The 22950-nt window shown below is 43.3% G+C and overlaps 1 protein-coding gene across 1 annotated transcript in view; it reads left to right on the forward strand.

Moving 5' to 3' along the window:
* The first annotated feature begins 10315 nt into the window (after positions 1 to 10315).
* Positions 10316 to 22950, forward strand: part of NUP54 (nucleoporin 54) — a 381989-nt gene continuing 369354 nt past the window's right edge. Inside the window, exon 1 of the mRNA XM_085640977.1 lies at positions 10316 to 10524. Coding sequence (XP_085497103.1) covers positions 10491 to 10524 — 34 coding nt within the window. The 5' untranslated portion in view covers positions 10316 to 10490. The remainder of the gene's footprint in view (positions 10525 to 22950) is intronic.

Raw genomic sequence — 22950 nt, forward strand, 5'->3', positions numbered from 1 at the left:
TATTTGTTCGGATTCTGTTTAAATGGACGAAGCTTTAAATTCGCACGCGCACCTCAAGGATTCACAGAAAGCCCCAGCATCTACAGCCAAGCACTGAAAAGACAACTTGACAGTATCCACATGCCAGTTAACACTGCACTGCTTCAGTATGTCGATGATCTATTGATCACCGCCCGAAGCGAACCCGAATGTGAAAAAGCATCACTGACGGTTTTACATTTTCTGGCCAACAAGGGGCACAAGGTGTCCCCTTCGAAGCTGCAATTCTGTGTTCAGCAAGTTGTGTACCTTGGGCACTTGCTGTCCAAGGGGGGGAGACAGCTCACACCTGACCGCATCCAGTTAATTGTAAACATGCCACCACCCAAGACACAAAAGGAGGTACGGGCCTTCATAGGCCTCACTTCGTACTGTAGGCAGTGGATTCCCCAATATGCATTTCTAGCGAAACCACTAATTCAGTTGACAACCCAGGAGGCAGCGACATCGACTGTCCTCCCTTGGACTCCAGAACATACACAAGCTTTTGAAGACTTAAAGAAAGCCTTATGCCAAGCACCTGTTTTAGCGACACCATGTTACAGTAAGCCTTTTACACTTTTTGTTACAGAACGTGAAGGTACTGCTTTGTCAGTACTCACTCAGGAACAAGCAGGATCACACAAGCCGTGTGCTTACTTTTCCAGCACATTAGATCCCGTAGCTCAGGCTCTTCCCGCGTGCCTGAAATCAGTCGCAGCGACAGCTTTAGCGATCAGACAAAGCGATTCCATAGTATTAGGACATCAATTGACAGTACAAGTACCACACGCAGTAGAGGTTCTCTTGAACCGGACACAAACACAACACTTGACTATAGCACGACTGACGGGTTATGAACTAACATTGTTTCAGCCACACATAGAAATCAGACGTTGTAGTACATTAAATCCTGCCACACTTTTGACATTAAGTGGAACAGACCCATTGGCACATGATTGTATTGAAGTCATTACTATTACGACGAAACCCAGACAAGACTTGACAGACATTCCATTATCAGATCCAGACCTGACATTTTATGTAGATGGTTCATGTATGAGAACAAGTACAGGAGAGTTAGTGGCCGCTTATGCAGTCACGACAGACACCAAAGTCATTGAAACGAATTGTATTAACACTTTGTCAGCTCAAGCAGCAGAGCTCATTGCTCTGACACAAGCCTGTATTCAAGCCAGAAATAAAAAAGTTAACATATATACAGATTCACGTTATGCATTCGGAGTTGTCCATGACTTCGGAGTCCTTTGGCAGGAGAGAGGTTATTTGACTTCTCACGGTGCCAACATTCAACACGGTCCCCTCATTCAAGCTCTGTTAGATGCAATACATCTGCCTACTGCGATATCTATCATGAAGTGTAAGGCCCATACAAAAGTCACCGATATTATTTCCCAGGGTAACGATCTAGCAGACCGAACAGCTAAACAGACAGCTCAGAATCGGAATCACGCAACGGACATGACAAAGACAATAGTTCCGACATCGACACACTGCATGACAGTTAAGGATCCCGCCCTTGATGTAATTGACATACAGACACATGCTACACCAGAGGAAATCAAGAAATGGACTGAATTAGGAGGGATCCAAACAGATCAGGGATGGATGACGAAGGGAAAATCTATATGGTTTCTCCCCGACTCCATGGTTCAAGTTATCATTAACACAATACATAGTCCAGCACATCTAGGAGAAAAAGCTATGTTAGACAGTATTCAAAACATTTGGTTTAATAAACACTTACGAGCTGCAGCCAAACAGAAAGTCCGAACTTGTATGATTTGTTGTCAGTTCAACCCAGGTAAAGGCGTACCTGTAGAGCAGGGTGGATTTCAACCTCCTGATCACCCTTTTGAAGTCCTCCAGATGGATTATATCCAGATGGAACGTTGTCGAGGATTCAAATATGTCCTCGTAGTTGTATGTGCTCTTTCCCGTTGGACAGAGGCATATCCCGTCTCAGATTACACTGCCCCGACTACTGCCAAACAGTTAGTTCGTGAATTCTTCCCACGGTATGGTTTGCCCCGTATCGTGTACTCAGATAACGGCCAACCGTTCTCATCCGAGCTAATGAAACACATTTCACTCTTGTTAGGCTATCAATGGAAATTCCACTGTGTCCGACATCCCGAGGCAGCAGGTCTCGTGGAACGTCACAACCAAACTCTGAAAATTCGACTTTCAAAAATCTGTAGAGAGAAAGGCGTCGACTGGATAGTAGCCTTACCAGTTGCACTCTTTTACATGAGAATGGTAGCACATTCTCGCACAGGGCTATCCCCGTACGAGGTGGTCTTCGGTAGTCCACCAAATATGTGGGGGACGCCTATACCTCGAAAAATAACTGATGTTGATTGTAATATGCTGACAGATTACCTTGCTTCCTTGATGTCTGCACTACAATCTTGCCGTTCACAGGTAGCTGCAGCCTTTCCCGACAACACCGAGGTGAAGCCCCATGAAGTGGTTCCTGGAAACTTTGTTTTCATAAGAAATTTCGACAGGAGGAGCCCGCTGGAGCCTCGCTGGCAAACGCCAAAACTGGTACTTCTAACCACGAGGACAGCAGTGAAGGTCGAGGGTCGCAAGGGTTGGTTACACTCGAGCCATATCAAGAAATTTCATGGACTACCGTCTGATTTGAACTCTCAGCCCTGCCCCCTTTCACAGACTGATTCAAAACTCCCCCTGGTTGAGAAAACCGAATCACAAAAATACAAACTGAAACTGAGGTCTAGCAAGTCAGACAATTCGATTGTTTAAGTCCTCTCCTAGGTGAATCGGTTGAATTAGTCTCTGACATGTATCCTCTAGACCGAATTAGAGAGAGAAATAGACAGAAACAGCTCAAGAAACATGCATACTGTAAATCACTTCGTAGTCACTGTATAGTGACATTGTTGATTATGTTTTTTCTAAGTCTCTTGATTATTGCTGCAAGTATACTGTTGCACATGTACTATCCTATTTTCAAGCGTGCTCATTCTGCTTATAATGATACTGCCGAACATTCTTTTAGCGAATTACCTTCACATGAGTTGCCCTATAGACTTGCGCTGCGCAACAACACATTCATTAGTATGTTACATCATTCTCATCAGACCAGCAATGCTACAAATTGTTGGATATGTGGCCGACTCCCTCCCTATCAGAAATACAAAGGAGTTCTGCCTCTCTTTCCGTATCCATTCACACACAATGGCTCCTGTGGCGCATGGTTTAGTTTGATTAATTCTTTAGATTCAAACACTGTAGTTTACCAGAGCAACTGGGTATGGGGAAACCTGAACTTAGTTTTGCTTAAAGCCTGTTACCCTAACAAGGAGGGACTTCCCAAAAAGACAGGAACTGACCTAGAAAATGAAGTATATGGATTAGGTAATTTTACACTTAACCTCATGATTCTGAATGTTGAATCTGAAACTGCACTAGTCTTGCCTGCTATGTCCGTATTACCAGTCAAAGGTGAATTATGTGTAAGAAAGAATGGTTCAGTACACCTGGGTCATAGTAAATGTACTACTGTAATCGAATTCAGTGATAAAGGCAAGTCTACATTTAGAGCTTCCCGTCATTCCTACTTCATATGTGGTCATACCGCATATATACGTCTACCTCTAGATTGGGATGGTACCTGTTACATTGCATTCCTTCTGCCACCTGTTTTCTTAGCCCCTCCTGATTATCATAGAAATACTCATTTAGTACACAATAGACCCCAGAGAGATATCCCGATTGTTGACTTCACTGAAACAACATGGGAACAATATACCGACTTCAATAAAGGTCTTTTTCCTTACATAGGTGTTGTCTCAAATAGTAAACTGATACGTAGATTAACCAGAACCCTTGAAGCAGTAATGAATGAAACTACCTCTGCCCTAGGCAACTTAACAGAGGAGCAGTCTGCGATGCGGATTGTTGTTCTTCAAAATCGTCTTGTCCTTGACGTCATCCTAGCCGATAGGGGCGGAGCCTGTAGGGTCATCGGATCGAGTTGCTGTGTTTTCATTCCAGAAAACACGCCATCCGTATATAAAGCCATAACTCGTCTTCACAAGATTGCAAGCCAGATACATCAGAATCCAGGCACCTGGACATGGTCCGGTTGGTTCTGGAGCGTGTTGTCAGCCTGGGGATGGAAAGTCCTATCCTTCCTAGGTATTGGCCTTCTCATAGTATTCAGTTGTTGCCTGTGTCTACAATGTGGACCAGCGATTTGCGGCCTGTGTGCCACATCATGTATTCCACGTTCAAGTTCTCATTCAAAATCCCGGAAGAAGAAAGAAGAGCAAATGATGTTACATGAACAGATTGATGGATTCCTGAGGATCGATATTTCATGAAGGGTCCGTAGGGGACAAGGAGGGAATGAGGAAATATGAATTTTTATGGTCAATTGTGTCCCCTATCTTAGACCCCAACGGCTCCATGTACATGCTACAAGTACATGTATGTTCCCTCCACTTCAAGCTATGAAGACGCAAATACATATGCGTCCAACGTTAACATGTCCTCTTTCAGATCTGCCATGAATGGGTCAGATATTCCGTTCCTAAGTATGCCTTGCCACCGTCTTTATATGGTATACTTTTCACGTTTTCCAGCTCTGGCAAGGTAGGCCCTGAATTCTGCCATCGAGCTTTTCCTGCTTCTGCCTCTGAATGCTCCAGCCTGGACCTGTATCTGTATCCATGAACTTTGTCTTACTTCCTGCGCGGCTAACGGTGCCTAGCCCGGCCTGTTGCCTGCCAAAAACTGTATTCAGCCTTCAAGTTATCTGCTCCGCTCCTCGAGAAATGCATTCCTGTCTAGTAGTTTAGGTAAACATTCTTCCAGCTACAGAGCAAAGAGCCCGGCCTTACTGTCTCCGAGCAAGTAATTCATGACTTCTGTTGCCATGGTAGGCCATGCCCCCTCGCATCTCATGTAGACACTTAGACGCTTGTACACGCACTAGCAGTCAGTATAGAATAGCCTCTGCTTGAGAGACCTTTCCTTCCAGATAATATAGTTCCTTAAACACAAGATATTAGATACGATTTGGGATTAGGTTGTCCTGACATCCCAGACTTCTGTCTCCTCATGTAGGGCTAAATGTCAAGTTCCCTTCACCCTCTAGTTACACGTCAATCACACGTCATGCGGCTGTGCGCGCATCTCTGCCATGTATTTCTGCTGACATTGCAGGATTCTCTTATGGATCCACCCACTTGTGTCATCATCATAATGACGTTTCTAGTATACGCCTTTATGCACGCCTATTGTAACGCCTTTTTCATTACGTATGTGTATTCTTATCTCTCTTCTCAGCTGTAACGCCTTCTGCATATGTCTTTACTGTAATGCATTTACTATAAATATGATAACCTGTCAATAATGTATTGCCTATCCCTTCCTGAACCTTCGTGGTGACGGAACCCGATTGCCTGGTTCGAACCATAATTCCTTTGTAAGGAATAAATTCCCTTTTATAACCTCAAATACCACGGATTCTGCCTCTTATTTTTACTGAGTTATTCTTATTGAATTTTACCGCATAAATTAAGTCTAGGTAATTTAAATTTACCACAATGGCTTCTGTTAAACCTTAAGATCCATGATACCCAATTGTCGATCTGCAATGTTTATGGTCCTAATGGTATAGATTAAAAATTTGGAATGAATTTTCTATTCACCTTTCGTCCCATGCAACAGAAAATCTTATAGTGGGTGGTGACTGTAATCAACTGATGGACCCTTTTCTCGTTCGTAAATCTCAAACTAGGTTTGTTTCAAATAAAATGCACAGGACCTTTCATAAAGCTATATCTTCTAGGGGGCTGGAGAATTTCACACCCAGATGTTTTAGAGTTCTCCTTTTTCTCCCCAGTACATAATTCCCACTCTAGAGTAGATTACATATTTCTCACACAACCCACTCTTGAATTTTTGACACATGCCGAGATAGGTTTGATACTTATTTCTGACCACGCCCCTGTAATAATACATTTGGACTATCCCACTCCTATAACCACTTCACACGGATGGAGATTTAATAATGCTCTTCTACTTGACAACCAATTCACTGAGCAATTTGCAGTGTTTTTACAGGAGGTTTTCGAGAACAATCTTCCCTCGGACTCATAGATGAATTGTATTTGGGATGCATTTAAGGCCACGGCTAGGGGGTTTATAATAAACTTTGTTACAAATAAAAAGAAGAAGGCACTTAGAGATTCAACGCTATTCTTAAAACAAATTAAAAACCTAGAACATGAATATTTCTCTCAAATCACTCAGATGCCCCGTCTAATCTCATTAAAGCTAAACTGCAGTATAATACACAGTCCTGGGATAGTGCTTGCGGTAGTTTGCATAAGTTTAATACAAAGTTGTATGGCAGTTGTAATAAGGCTGGTAAATCTCTGGTCAACTACCTTAAAATTAAAAAAGCAAAAATCCAAGATTGTTGCTATAATGGATGGCGATGGGGTCAGGCATGTTAATAACTTCAAGATACTAGACTGCTTCACAGGATACTATACTAAGTTGTATGCTCCCGAATCCTCACCTTCAAGTGATCAAATTGATGCCTATTTTCAATTCATTCCCAAACCCCCAGAGAAGTTGGTTGACTTGTTTTCTCTCAACAGTCCAATTACGGTACAAGAAATTTCTAATGCCATTCTACATCTTCCAAAAGACAAAACTCCTGGGCCTGACTGTTTTTCTGTACATTCCTTTCTTCACTTCAAACATCTGTTAGTTCCTAAGTTATTGCTTCTTATCAACCACTTTTCTAATCTGGGAAAGACTGAAGGCTCCTGCACTCAGGCCATGCTTTGTCTCATCCCTAAGAAGGACAAAGATCTCTCTCAATGTGGTAATTACAGACTTATTAATACGGATTGTAACATCTTTGCTAAATTACTGGCTCTTTGCATCAATAATTTCATCTCCGAATTGGTTGAGAAATATCAGTCAAGGATTGTAAAGGGTCGTTCAATTGCAGACAACTGTAGAACTTTTCTTGACACAATTCATCTAGCTTCCAGCTTGGTGAGTTCTAGGTTGAACTCACCAATTGCTGCCATAACTCTGGATGCAGAGAAAGCATTTGATAGAGTTGATTGGGGTTTCATCTTCGGAGCACTGAAATGGCACGGCTTCAGCCCCCACATTATTAATTATATCCAGCTATTATACTCTGCCCCTTCCACTTCTATTTGGGTTAACGAACATCAATCTAACTATTTTCCCTCCAAAGAGGTACTAGACAAGCTTGCCCTTTGTCTCCACTTCTATTTATTTTAGCTTTAGAACCTTTCGTAGAAAAAATTAGTCATTCTCCACTGTTTACCGGTTTTCAATTTAAAAATATTGACATCAAATTTACAGCATATGTGGATGACATCCTATTATATATCTCTAATCCAAACACGTCTGTACCGGCGTTTCTCTCTTTATTAAACAAATACTCTACAGTCTCCGGATATAAACTAAATATAAATAAATCAGAAGTCCTGCCCCTAAAAAAATATTGCCTCCCAGATATGTTTAAAGACATGGGGTTTACATGGAACTCAAAATATATTAAGTGTTTAGGTGTCTTATATACTAATTACATTAAAGAAACCATTAGACTGAACCTCAACGAGATCATCACAAAAATCACTGTGTTAACGGAAGGCTGGTCTCCATTATTTCTGTGCTGGTGGGGTAGATTAGCATCGATTAAAATGATGCTGCTACCAAATATCAATTTCTTCTCATTCATGCTTTTGGTTATCCTCCCACTATCTTCCTTTAAAATCATTAACCGTTCCTTAATCAACTTCCTGTGAAATAAACGCAAGACTAGAATTTCGCTATATTGTCTCCTTGTAATCCTAGGATTCTGGTGGGGTACATTTTTCTAACCTTCGATGCTGCCATTCCGCTTTTACTCTGAAACAGATCTGGACTTCTCTTTCGACCAACCCATACACAACGCTAACCACCTGTGGTCAACTGGAACAGGCTCAATTACTCCTTTTTCTTTAAAAGAGGCGGTTCATATTTCTTAACCCCCCCAGGACCTTCTTCTCTCCTATACTTGCACATTCTATGGCAGTTGCTAAACCTTTAATTGCTTCTTCTTATTCAATTATAGATATGATTTCACAATTACCTATCTGGTACATTGAAAACTTAAAGCTAAACAATAGAGCTCTTTTTTGGAAAGAATGGATTGACAAAGGTATTATAACCATTGGACATATACTTACAGATGGCTCTCTATTAGATTTTTCAAAGATTCAAAGAAAATATCATATTTCCTCTCAACACGTCACACAATTTCTGCACCTTAAAACTTACCTTCTCCTCCTCCTCCTCTGTCAGGACTCATCTGCGGGTCCACAAAATCAGCCCCCCTATCACAATTTAGATTTCTCCTCTCAAATGAAGGCATCTGGCATCTATAAAATTGAATTGAGATCAAAATCCAAGGTGGAACTCTTATGGGAAAGGGACCTTCACCAGGAGTTTCCCTTCCAGACCTGGAGCTCCATATGGTCTAAGATCCACACTTCCCCTCGTTCCGCAAGCACAACACAAACATTGTATTATTTTTCTAACAGGTGCTTCTTGACCCCTGAGGACCTCTATAAATTCCAACTGACTAACAATGCAAATTGCTGGTCTTGTTCTCACGACAAAAGTGATATTTTACACATGTATTTTCTTTGTCCTTTGGTTAATAGGCTCTGGCGACTCATTTGGAAGAAACGTAATGAAATTCTGTCCACATCGTTCTCTTTTGATATTTCACATATTTTTTTAGGCATCTCTTCCTCCCTGTGGCGTTCTCAAGGGAATATAGGAAAGTTTATTGATTTGGCTAGTGCTATTGCCCTGCAGACTATCACAACGAATTGGAAAGATACCACTAAAATTACTTTTATTGCCTGGTGGAATCTTTTATGTCATCATCACAGATTGGATTGCGCATATTCCACTTCCACTCCTTTACTAATTAAAAAAGATTTATTATGGTTGCCACTCACAACATTCCTATCCAGACAAGCTGTTCTATCCAAATCTACGGTCACTAGTTATAAACCTCCATAAATGTTGGTAAATCTTCATTAAGTTAACATTGTTATTATTGTAATGCTTTTATTGCTTATCATTTCATTTTCCTCTTTTCCTCTCTTCTCCTTTTCTCTTTCTTTTTCCTTCTCCCTCTTTTCTTCTCTTACAAAATCTCCTAAAAATGGGTTGTATGATGTTACAACGCATTCCATTGCAATGCATGCCTTTACCAAGCATGCGTTACAACCCGAATGCCATCACTACGCATATCCTTTACCACGAAAATGCCTTTAACACGCATACTTTTACAACAATTTTCGTTGTTAAACTATGCATATTAATGGCATTTTCATGTTAAACGATATCTCAGATCCCTACAAATTAACCTTAAAAATGTACCCTTAAAATTTACCCCTACGCGACACCACCCCTTCATTCCCCCTTACCTCTCCACTCCAAGCACTTCCGATTTGCGTTTTACGTCATTAAGAGGAAGCGGAAGTGTCTTTCCGTTTCCTCTAACGACGCCGATTGCCTCCACATCTTTTTTCTTCTTTAACTGTAAACTCCTGAAACAGGTGCGTTTTTTTTTCTTTTTTTTGGGAGGGGGAGACCCCCCCAAGCCCCCTTTTTTAAACCCACGCTTTTTTTGGGGGGGGGGAGAACCCCCTAAGCCCCCCTTTTTTTAACCTTTATCACACATGCCTTTACTACGTATCTCGTAGTAAAGGCATGCGTGGTAAAGGCTATTTGTGGTAACCACGCATCCGTTGTAATGCATGCGTGGTTATGGTTATGCATGGAAACGGCTGCATTGTAGTGGCCGTTTCCCCTAAAAATGCATATTGTTTTGTAAATAGTTTATATTTTTCAATTTGAGCTGTTAAGCTTGCATATATTTCTTTTATTCGCGGTGCTTGAATTGTACTGTTTGAATATTGTGTTTTCTTTATATTTGTCTCTCCATATAAGTTCAATAAAGCATTTTAAACTCAAGAAAATTGAGACATCACCAGTCTGTGATACTAAACTTCTTTCACTGACATGCATTGCTATTCAAACAATATATAATTTTAATGTCATTTTTAAAATGTCGTTACATTCAAACAATGTATATGCTCTGCTGAGAAGTAGTTATTAATATGTTGTGAAACATGTTTGAAGAAAAAGTACTCAAGTGTAATTGATTCTTCCCATGACAGAAAAGCAAACTGTCAACTTACTGCTGAAGACCAGAAGAGATACTGCAGCTGCATGTTTTGTGTGACACCACCAACTATAATCATGAATGCGTCTGTTGTGCTGTACAAGAGTCACACAGCACATCCGCATTTTCCTCATGTACCGTATACATTTCTCAGAAATATCAGGAAGAGAAAGATTCATCAATGAGGACGAAAGGAAAGCTACCATTGCGTTCTGGTGAGTAGAGATGGGCGCTCTTACTGGCATAGATACTCAGTGGCCATATTGGAATTGCAATAAATGTATGGTTCCTAGATCTCCATAAGTTTAGATGTCCTGGATTCCAGAAGAGAAGGTACTGCTTTTGGTTTTGAATGCACTATATCTAAATTTGGGAGTCTACACTATGGTACAGATATGTGTGTAGGTTGATATTTCGATCATGATGATGGCGAACATCTGAGAGGAGCTCTTACAACAGGCTTGAAGAGAACTCGCACGTCCCTGTGTAAGAGAAACTGGCAGACTGTTGTTGGTAGTTCTCTGTGAGATACTATAATGCTTGGACTATGTATCAGCAACCTTTGTTACCTCCTCGTCCGTCTTCCCATTCCATTCCTTACAAGTGAACAGCTTGTCTGCTCTACAGAAACCTTTTACCATAGCAACTAAAAATATTTCCCCCAATATGGCGCTGCCTACACTGACCGGCATGCATACAGGGGGAAGTACAACAGAATAACATTTTGTTAGTTTTTTTCTGCATTGTACAACCGTTTTGCCATGGCTTCAGGTAAGTGTGCTTTTCTTCTATTGTTGGGGCGTGGCTTGCTTTAGCAGCCGCGCTGCCTTTTTTGCGTTTTGTATGCGGCACAACTTGCATTTGCAACCGCGCTGCTTTCTTGTTTATTATACATCGTATTAGCAGCCTCCCAGCCTTTTTTCTTGTGTGTACATGGCCTGCTTTAGCTGCTGCTGTTCCTCGGCACTTTGCTTACCTTCTATGCTTGCCCTACTGACGCGATGCTTGGTTTTTGTTGACGGTTGGCATCGCGAAGCATGCCTGTTCCCGTTTTTTTCTCCATCTTCCCTCCTCGTGCGGCCTTCCCTTAGAATCTGTTTTTTAATGTTACACTCGCCTCCGTCTGGCTGGCTCCTCCAGCAAGAGTTCCGGGCTATGAGACTTTGTTTCCTGAGAAACGGGTCTGCTGCAGGAAGTGCCTCTCTTTTGTGTTTCCATGATGAAGTCTGCTGCTGTCTTTTCCTCAAGCAATCCTACTTTGGATGCCCTCCGTGTTCTGATCAATAAGGCGATGGATGTCTTGCCTTTTGCAGATTTATTTGCTTCATCTGCCAGTCTCCCACTCTCCGGTTCCCGCCTGGGATCTTCCTTTGGTGCTTCAGGCATTGACCGGTCTACCGTTTCAGCCCCTACTTTCTGTTGACTTTAAGTTCCTTTCAGCTAACATTCATTTTTTTGGTTGCCATTTCTTCGGGTAGGAGAGTTGGTGAGACTGGGACTTTTCTAGCTGCTCCGCCTTTTCTGTGTTTTTTTCAGACAATGTGAATTTGCGGCTTATTTCGGTTTTCCTGTCCAAAGTCTTGTCTGCCTTCCACTGTCAGAAGGATATTGTTCTCCATGTGTTCTTTCCTACTCCTTCCTCCCCTGCAGAGAAGGTTCTGCATTGTCTTGATGTGTTGTGGGCTCTTTGCATCTATCTGGACTATACCCATGAGTTCTGGAAGGTGGATTCTCTTTTTGGCACCTACGGGTCATCTGGTATGGGACTCAAGCCTTCTCTGTCGACTTTGGCTCAGTGTTTGATATGTGCAGTGGTCCTCTCCTACGAGACTGTGCACTGTCCTCTTCCTGCTTCTGTCCAGGGCCAGTCCACTTATGGGGTTTCCTCCTCCTGGGCCATTTTTAAAGGCGCCTCCTTGCGTGATATTTGCAATTCTGCTACTTGGGACCCTCCCCATACTTTTGTGTCCCACTACTGCCTTCAATTGGGAATGGCAGCATCTGCTGCTTTTGGCTCCTATATTTTGTCTGCCGTACATGATTTGTGATCTGTACTGTTTTTGTCTTCATTAAATTTGACCTGTTGGTTGTGCTGCATGCTTCTGGTCTTTGTGTTTTGAATCATCTTTTCACTTGGGTATGGTCTCACTTGTACGGAATGAAACGGGAAGACCAACGAGGAGGTAATACTCACCAGTAATCTTCATTACTCTGAGTCCTGGTCTTCCCGTTACATTCCTGAACCCATCCTTCCCTCCCTGTTTTTTTGTTTCAGGTGATTGTTTGTTTTTGTTTGTCTTGGGTTTCTTTGGTATTCTCAGGATGTTATTCTGTCGTACTTCCCCCTTTATGCATGCCGGTAAGTGTAGGCAGCGCCATATTGGGGGAAGTATTTTTAGTTGCTATGGTAAAAGGTTTCTGTACAGCCGACAAGCTGCTCACTTGTAAGGAATGGAACCGAAAGACCAGGACTTGGAGTAATGAAGATTACCATTGAGTTACCGAGCGTTACTCTGAGTTCTTCTTTTGCTCATCACAGTCCTTACGTATGAGGTGAATCCTCCCAAGCACAGTCCACTAACAAGCAAACCACCTTTTTTTATGTTTTTATTTTTTTGAGATGCTCATTTTTTAATAGCAAATCCTGTACCAAACACTCATCATATGAGGACCCACCCGTCAGCGAAGGCTGGAAGAATTTACGATGGGACAAGAAATAATAGGACTAAAAAACATGTACACCGTGAGGAAGTACAGCCCCTAAGGAATAAGGGATTCTAATAAATCAGGAAGAGAACTGTTAGGTACCGACACACTTCACCTACCTCCGGAAGCAACACCCTATACTATAGTGCTTGCCAATATCCCCGAATTGCCCCTGGGAGTCTTGGAACATTGGACACATTTGAAAAACAAATCATTATATGAGTTAAATATGAGGACACGGTTAGCAAATCCGCTCTTTTCAGAATTCAAAATGGTGAGCCGGGTTAGTTGGGTAGGGAATTCGAACAAGTCTCGAGAAGGTGACTGTATAGTAGTTTCCTTCGGTTCACCCGCCTTACTTCATGCAATATTAGAAAGAGCAGGTAATTGGTTCATGGCACAAACGGGGATCAGCATCTTACCCCTTGGATATTTCTATAAACATCACCTTGCCGCACAGTTACCATTTGGGGAGTATCTAGTGGGGGGGCAGAGGCAGCATAGATATGCCATTCCAGTTAATAATCATTTCGATGTCTTTAACCCTTTGGATGATAATGATTGACTGACCCCCTTGACCCCATTGAATGGAGGAAGAGCTGAGAATGTAGCTCTGCCAAGGGGTAACATGTCTGTATCACATTTTAATGTTTGTTCGGAAGCCACGGGGAGATTGTAAGGGGATTTATCGAGAAACCTATCACTGACAGTCCATATACAGAGCTTAGGCACATTCTGGATATACATATCAATGCATCTCCTGTAGATCCATCGAGGTCTGATAACGTATTAATGTTTGGGCTCCTGGGTGCCAACCTTCCTACTGAACCGTTAGTGGTAAATCTGCCGACTGTACTTACTGAGGTGATAACCAATAATACAACTGGTACAGCCACATTTTTACTCCCGTTGCAGTGCCATCCGCCCCAATGCTCGCTCGTTCAAACCACTGATAATGCTCTACCAAGTAGTTCAGATACTCATGGGGGTGTCCCTGCCGATAGACATGAGGTAAATAATAGATTAACACTAATATCCTGGAACCTGGCGGGGATACATTCTAAGCTCCAAAATCCTGAATGGTTTACTGCCTTAGGAAACACTTATATCTGTGTTTTCCAAGAGACCTGGGCTGTAGACAAGGTGCACATAAATGATTATACCAAATATAGTGTGGATGCTATCCCCCCAAAAACTTCGGGTAGGGCCACTGGTGGACTGCTAATATTAGTTAAAAATACCCTAGCCTGTAGGTATAAGCAACTATTAATAAACTTGTTTGACCTTATGGGGATTCAGCTTACTTTCTTGTCTGGTTTAATTCTGACCTTGTTTAATGTTTATGCCAGGTCAGAACCTTTTAGTGGTGAATCTTTGGTATTTTCACTTTTAGATGAATTGGTGGGAGGTTATCAATTACATTCTAAAATTATAGTTGCAGGGGATTTTAATGCCGCTTTCGAAACCTCCCCCTTATTATGTGCTTCACTTGAGGAGGAGGATGAGATATGGGGAATTCCCAATCTGGTTGCTGGCAAATATGGCCAACGTTTTTCAAACGTATCTTTACAGATTGCCTCCCTAACTGCAGGTAGGAGTCTGAGGGCCTGCAACGGGAGAACTCCAGCTGACCTAGGAAGACAGGCCACCTTTAAGAGGGGTGCTAACACAAGCATCATAGATTATATTCTTGTTGATGTTAGAATATGGTCGCTAGTGGAAGACATGACCATAGGACCAAGAACAGACGGTGATCATAATTCTCTGTTACTAAAACTGAAGGGTAGGGACCTGGACAGGGATGCTCACTGTCAAACTTCTAAAATAGTAGAGCCGTGTACAACTAATAACCGTAAAGAGTTACATGGTCTAAAGTTCTTTGCTTTTCCTTTCCATGGGCACATGAGGTACTAATTCATTGACAGTGGGAATTGCTATTTAGTAGCATTACTCTGATTTCCACCCCCTTTTGAAATCTTGAAATCTAGTTATCTATTGATACCTTTGAGGTAGGAGGCATTAAGGATGCGTAGTCCGCAATCCTAGTGACATTTTACTTAGCCCCGCCTCTTCTTACAAATGTTACAATGGTAGGATGTGTCAAAGTCTCCTCCTTGAACTGTTGCGTATTGGCACCGCTACCGCAGCCTCCTTTCATTGCATGGATGGGCCGAGGTAGGACATAGTATGTCTATTGGACGGGTCTTATGCACTCAGTGATTAGCTATGGGGCGCCCACTGGTTTTATAACATTTTGCCTTTAATTTGAGGGATTTGCTGACAACACATCGTGGTGTACGTATTGTCCACACCAGCATCTAACTAGTTAACTCCCCAGTAAGGTTCTGCGCAGGATTTGGGAAGTAGTTTCCCATCTAAGAGCACATGCGCATTTCACTCCTCCCCGCACGCATGCGCACCACGCCCCACTCGGTGAGGATATTCCGGAAAGGGCAACCGCCCAGACTCCTCTTTATTAAGTCCCGCGTCCCACTACCTTTTTGCTCATAACTGGCAGACGCAGGGACGGGGTAGGTGGACAGGAGTCAGCATCCCGGTAAAAAAAAAAAAAAAAATTGTAAGTTTCTTCATCTTAGTGGGTACGTGGACATTGTGTAGCGTCGGCTCGTAAGCATGTATTATACATCTTTCATGTCCATTTCTAATTGTTTTCCAGCCCGACATTGTGCGGGCGCCCATTGCTCGAGCCATAGAAGAACCACCTTGTCAGTGGGAGGTATGTGCCCGATAAGACCCATTATTTTATATTATTTGCCATTAGTGTTTTGGTATCGAGCACACACGCTGCTTTATTTTCATTGGAGCACTATTGGGCTATTCTTTTAGCAGTGTGTAGCCAGAACACTTAGCATATTATTACTACTTTGTCAGGACACGGTCCACGCACTCCCGGGGGCTCATTCAGACCCGGTCTGTCATCCACCCTTAGACATGGGTATATTGTTGTGTCTCATGTGCTCTCTGATCTTCTCTATGTAACTATTATACACACAATTGTGGTATACCTTGTGGCATCAAGTCGTTACTGATGCTCATTCTCGTGATTTATTATGTTTTCTTTTCCTAGGTATCGACCAGGAGCGGTATACACCGTGCAGTTGCAGCCATGATTATAGGTACATAGGCTCACTGCCCGCCCTGACTTATCTAGAGGGCATTTTAATTGGATTAATTTCACGTGCACTTTACAGTATTGGTCCTGAGGAAGCGCAAACGACCACTATAGCAACGAAGGCGCGAAACATGTCGACCTAAGACCTTGCTTACATCCAGGCATAATGCACTGTAGGGGCAAGAATTCACACAGTAGTTTAGTCTGTGAAGGGTATACAATCTTAACAATTGCTGCACATTTACCCTTTATGAACTGACTCATCACTATGCACGCACTACTTTGACCCTCATTAGACCCCCACCCCGCACACCCGCATGCACCATCCGGCAGTTCAAAAAGATCTCCGACAAAGAAACCCTTCGGGGGACCCGTGGGGAATTGCAGCGCCGGCCCCACGAGGAGCAAACGCCTGATGATGAAGCATGACACTCCTTGGGGTGTGTGAGGGCAACAGAGGACTACATGTGTCCCTTCACTTCACTGGTGGGTCCCTCTCACCTAGGATATCTCTTTCTTTTCTTTGCCTCCTTCAATTTTCCTTTTTAATAAATAGGTGACTTTTTGCACCTTGATGCAATGGTGACTGTTTGCACCATGCAATAGGAACAGTATCCCCTTTTTAGTTTTGCTAAAGTTCAAGCCGACCAGGACCTTTACAACAGAATATATAAGGTCTTCGTGGCCTCCTTAACCAATCTGTGCAGCCATAAGGGAAGTATTGATTCGCCCAAAATTTCGTATGTTACTGTAGTACATAATGAGCTTTTTGAAGCCTTACTATCAGTATTTTCCAAACATAGCCTTAGTGGAAGGCCTGTCAGTGCAAGGGATCACAATTGGTATAATGACGATTGCAAGAGAGCTAAGAAGGCACTACAAATAGTAGTTAGAGAGCGCTCCAGATCTGATATAATTTCTACTCGTAATATTTATAGAGTAGAGCTTAGTAAAGCCAAGCGTGATTATGCTGACTCAAATTGGAACAACCTGGTCTCAGCAGCGATAGCCGCATGTTCTGGCACATTGTATCCAGGGGCAGTTTGGAGAAAGTCACTTCCAATAATTATCACATTCAGCCGGAGGCTTGGGTGGATCATTTTTCGAGATTATACTCAGAAGAGGAGGTCCTTGTCAGTCCATATACTGACCGGGTTGCCCTAAACTTAGAAACCACTGTCCCAGATGCCCTGATTTGACACCGGGAGACCTGTACAAATCCGAACCTACGATATGGGCACCGTACATAAACCTTTTGTTTAATTGTATAGCGGCTGGTGGGGATATTCTGGAAACCTGGAGGGGAGCAGAGATAATAACTATTTACAAAAAGGGTGATGCTGCTATCCCCTCCAATTATAGACTTATCAGTCTGATAGACAATTTACAGAAGGTTTTTGCCAGGCAAGTTCTAGATAAACTTCAAGAATGGATGGACGATAATATGATATTATCCTCAGCTCAGGTGGGTTTTCGCTCCAAAATTAGCACGTGCGACCAAGCTTTTAGATTTTCCCTGTTAACATGGAAGTACATGCTACTTAGGAAACAGTGGCTCTATGTAGCCTTTGTGGATCTGCGAGCTGCCTTTGATATGCTACCACGTGATCTGCTGTGGAAGACCATGCTTGACCAAGGCGCCCCAGAGGAATTGGTGACTGTGATTGCCAGACTTCATAAGGATAATTATGCCCAGGTCAGGTGGGGGGAAAACGGGGAATTAACAGAGAAGATGCGGATACAACATGGGGTGCGTCAAGGGTGTGTTCTTTCCCCCACGCTGCTTTCCCTGTTTATCAATGATGTGGTGAGTTGTTTAATGGGTTGTAAGAATGATGCCCCCTCATTGAATGATGCAAAAGTTCCTATCCTGCTCTTTGCAGATGACTCTTTATTAATATCCACAACACCTATGGGCTTGCAAATTTTATTGGATACATTTCTGGGTTTTTGCAGGGGGAGGAGACTGGAACTGAACACCTTAAAGACAAAATATATGGTGTTCGACAAAGTACGGGGTGGCCTACGGGAGATTAAGATCTTACAAGAGCCCATGGAACGGGTAAAAAACTTTGATTATCTAGGCATAGGCTTGAACGAGGCACTCAGCTGGGAATATCAATTGAGGAAGAGTTTCCTAACACTATGCCAAAGATCTAAATCAATATTAAGATTTTTTAAACAATCTTATACCTAACCCCTTTCGCCGGCTCTAGAAATCTATTGTGCAAAAGCCAAAGTGGAGCCCTGTATGGAGCAGAGATCTGGGGGTACACCTCTGTTAGTAAATTAACGATCCGTGAAAACACTTTTGCCAGGGCTCTCATTTCGCTACCTATTACAACACCACTCACCCCACTTTTTTGCGACCTTGGGTTAAAGAGAATTGGCGACTTGGCTGCCTTGAGACCCCTAATTTACTGGTTGCGCCTATGGACTACTCCTCAATTAATTGATTATCGCAATTCTTTACAGGAGGTTCTGGCGATTAATGGTGCAAAACATCTACCATGGTTTAAACACAATGCTAACTGGTGCAAACTACTGAATCTGACGGGCTTGTGGGGGCACCCAGATAGGGCCACTAGACATGATATTCTGAGCCTTAAAGCTATGTATTGGAAGGTAGTGGCGAAACATTACATTGATAATCAAACACGCGGTCAGTTAACATCTAACATCTTAAATATAAAATCATGCTCTGTATTTGAACCCTTTCTTGATCTGATCTCGCCCCCTCTCGCCAAAAGTTTGTATACTAGGTTCAGCTATGGCAACTTGCTCATGAAATTTACTGGGAAAGAGGCGGTTGGCCTAGTTTTAGATTCTTGTCCTGCCTGCACCGAAGTTAATGAAACTGAAGAACATGTTCTGTTTTTTGTCCCAAGTATCGGCAGATACGTAGGAGGTGGATAAGACCAATATGCCTCAACTTGGGTGCAAGGAAGTACCAGATTGCGTTCCGAATTTTAAAAATAGACACCTCTGGGCCAATAGTCTTTGCTCTTAGTCGTTTCTTATTCTCCTTCTGGATAATTTGCCAAAAGCTTTTATCATAGCTGTGTTGTCACATTTATCTTTCCCATGCTGTATATCTATCTTAAATATTAAGGGCCATATGTAGGTAGCCTCACATTTACCGATTCATAAATACCGAATTTTACCGATTCGGTATTTATGAATCGGTAAATGTGATGTAGGTAATGATTCGGTAAAGATTACCGAATCGGAAAAATTCGATAACTATGAATCGGTATTTACCGATTCGGTAATGAGGCATACCTTCCCATTGATTCCTATGGGCCTGGAGGCCCATAGGAATCAATGGGAAGGTATGCCTCATTACCGATTCGGTAAATACCGATTCGGTAATGGGGGGAGCATATACAAGGGTGGCAGGGTGTCACATTGACACCCTGTTGCACCCCTGAATCTTGCATGTGTGCACATGTGGCGCACATACATGCCCTAAGGGCATGTATGTCTGCCACATGGCACTCTTAAATCTGCAAAATATTGCTTTTTGCAAGGTATTCGTTATTTATCACCAACCTGTATTTGGTGGTAAATAACGAATTCTTAATACTAATTTTAACTCTGTAGAGTGCTCCCTACATTGCATTTCTGGATTCGGTATTTACCGAATCGGTATTTTACCGATTTCTTAATTTCCGATTCGGTAAATACCAGAAATCAGCCCCCTACATCGCAAATGCCTAAATACCGGTCGCTAACGGGATATTTACCGAATTTCGTCCGTTACCGACCGGTATTTGGCTTCCTACATGAGGCCCTAAGTCTTGTAAATATGGATTTGTATCTCTTATGCACTGGCAGTTGCTTTTGCATTTTTTATGTATGATCAGGTCGACCATATTTATGTCTTTATGTTTTTTTTAACTTTGACTTGGGACTGTCATTTGTACTCGAGAAAGTAATGTTTTAATACTTTTAACTGTAAATACACCTATGTTTTATTTCTGTATACTTTGATGGTTTTCTGTACAAATAACCGAATAAAGTTACATGATGATGAATAGGACTCAAAATAGGCAATATTATTGGTAATCCTCATATCTTCTCCTCAATAAGGTCATTACGTATGCAAGCAAATAGAGTGTGACCAATAAAGCACACACTGAGCCAATACAGGCACACAAATGTGGCAATAGCTGAAAGAAGGACAAAAAAACAACACCAGACCCACAGAATCCAAATCAGCGAACTGCTAAAGTAGACACATCAGGGAATGACAACTTGGCTCACTGAACAAGGACCATCAGAGTCCGGAGTAGGAAGTATAATACCCTAAGGCATGTGGAAAAGATACAAAACCTCCCGCTTGAAAGACCCACAAGGCTAAGGAAATAAACTATCCAGAAGGAATTTAAGGTAGAGTTCTCTGAAGAGGAGAGCCACCAATTATTTATCGCAATGGACCAAAAAATACCAGAACCTACAGAGGAAACCAAATGAATACACGACTGGTCATTCCCTTGGGTGGGAAAACTCAAAATCCCTCATAAGATAAGAGACACGAATCCCTTCTGAAGCTAAAGCTCCTCAGATTTCCTGGGATGGTGGGCACACAAACATGCTGAAAGGAGAAGCCGCATCCAGCTATAACCCATCCCAATGAACATCAAGTATATGCACAGGGTCACAAGCCAGGGGAGAAAGAATGTGACCCTCAGAGCATGGTTATAAAGCTCGCCAATGCTTCGAGTAAGCTTTAAGGGTATGCGCTGAACTACAAAGCCCCAGCAACCCATTCGTCCTCCAGCCTGCCACTTTTAACAGGGACAACTGAGACTAGAACAGAACCAGCCTCCTACGCGGGTGGAAAGAGAGCAAGTGACGATTCTGACTGAACAAACAAGAGGCACAGCAGGCGGAATCAGGACCTGAGAGATTAACAGGAAGCCCAACGAATCGGATAGGTTCCTTCCCGTCAGATTTTGTGGAGCACGTTGTGGACATGAAAGGACTGAGGAACAGCAAACAACCCTTGAGGCCAAAGGAATGACAGGACATTTATCCTATGTCTCCTTCACCCTCTCCCTCGAGCAAGTTGCAGGCAGCTAAATGTTCTGACAGATGCCACACTGATCCATTGGTAAGAATACATAAGGGCTATTCCCACTATTACAAACAGAGGCGGAGGCACAACGGGTAATCTTACATACATGGAAGGTATTGCTGATGAGAGATGCAAAGTTTGTTAAAAGGATGCTGAACATGGTATGGCTCAGTAGTTCATACAGGGATAGAGACATGCAATTGCTGGCATAGGGAACACACTTGAAATTAAAAAAACTGAAATAAATGGAATGCAGCCACCAATGAACTTTACAGTAGGAACATAAAAAAGCCTTCTCTTGTGAGCATCAGGCAACATCTTCCCTCCATAGAAGTGAAAACGTAATATGCACTCATATTGCAAATTGAAGGACTCTTACTGTAACACCAGGTATGCATATTGGGTAATTGTCACACGGCCACTAACGAGGAGGGTCGGAGTGGAGACATTAACGCACCTTCGTTTCCACCCCGACCACAGGGCGCTGCCGACTCCGTTATCAGGGACTGGAGCTTTAAGAAGGCGGGAATGGCAAGTCCGACGTCAGCGGCCATAGACCAATCAGAGGACCAGCTCGGCAGTAAAGCTCACCCGGAAGAGGACTGCGGCGCGAAAGCCGGAGGAAGAGTCGAAGGAGAAGAGCGAGAATGGGAGAATCGGTGGAGTAGCGGAGTCGAAGAGAGGAGAGCGAGGCGAGTTGGAGAGGCGGAGGACGTGGAAGAGTGAAGAGCGAGGCGAGTTGGAGAGGCGGAGGACGTGGAAGAGTGGAGAGCGAGGAGTGCTGGAGAGACGTTGGACACTAAGGAGCAGAGGGTGAGAGCCGGTGGAGAGGTGGAAACAACAGAAGCAAGGAGAGCGAAGGACGGTGACCGGACGGAGGAGAGGCGAGTTGGAGGGAGGAATCGAGAGCCAGGAGGCCAACGGCAACGCGAGTCGCCCAGCCACGTTCCCGGAGGAGCGTGGCTGGGAAAGGTACGGGACCGTGTCCTGGGAATTGCCTTTACACGGGGAGGGACTAACTAGTGGGAGACGGGGAGATCACGGGGGTGTGAGTGTATGGTTTTTTTTGAGGAAGCTCTTACTTTGCCTTTCTCCCCTCACACTCCTCTACGAGTATTCATTGTGTTTTCTTTTTGATGAATATACTGTGGTGACGGCCCCGGTGTTCCCACACTCCCCTAGTCCTTCTCACCTCTGGTTATACGATCCTCATCTCACCCGAGTATATTTTTGTTGTCTTCTTCCCTTCGGCCGTGACCAACCTGGAGAGATGTGGAGGGAGAGCCCGAAGTCGGACAGGGATATCGGGTGAGCGAGGAGGAAGACCAAGAAGACCATATAGTGGATGGTTGCGCACTATTGTGTTTCGAACTGGAATAAAAACACCCAACCTATCCAGAACCTCGTGTCTAGTGGCTCATTCTCCAGAGAGGGGGGAGGTCACCTCACGACAATTGGCGAGCCAGATAGGAGCCTGCGAACCCCGTCCGATACAGGATGGAGGCCCTGATCCACCAAATGAAGGAAGGCCAGGCTAAACTGGAATGGGCCGTGGAGAAGACCTCTAGTCAGGCGGAGGCAGATCGTGCTGTGTTCACGTCCGCCCTACAGAATCAGGCCGACACCATGATAAAACTGGCTGAAGGACATGCCCAGCTACTAGCCACTTTGGGACAGGGGAGGGCAAGCAACCCACCGGGGACCGTAGTCCCCTTACAAAAA

Source organism: Triturus cristatus, chromosome 2_2, assembly GCF_964204655.1.
Source record: "Triturus cristatus chromosome 2_2, aTriCri1.1, whole genome shotgun sequence".
NCBI classification, from domain to species: Eukaryota; Metazoa; Chordata; class Amphibia; order Caudata; family Salamandridae; genus Triturus; species Triturus cristatus.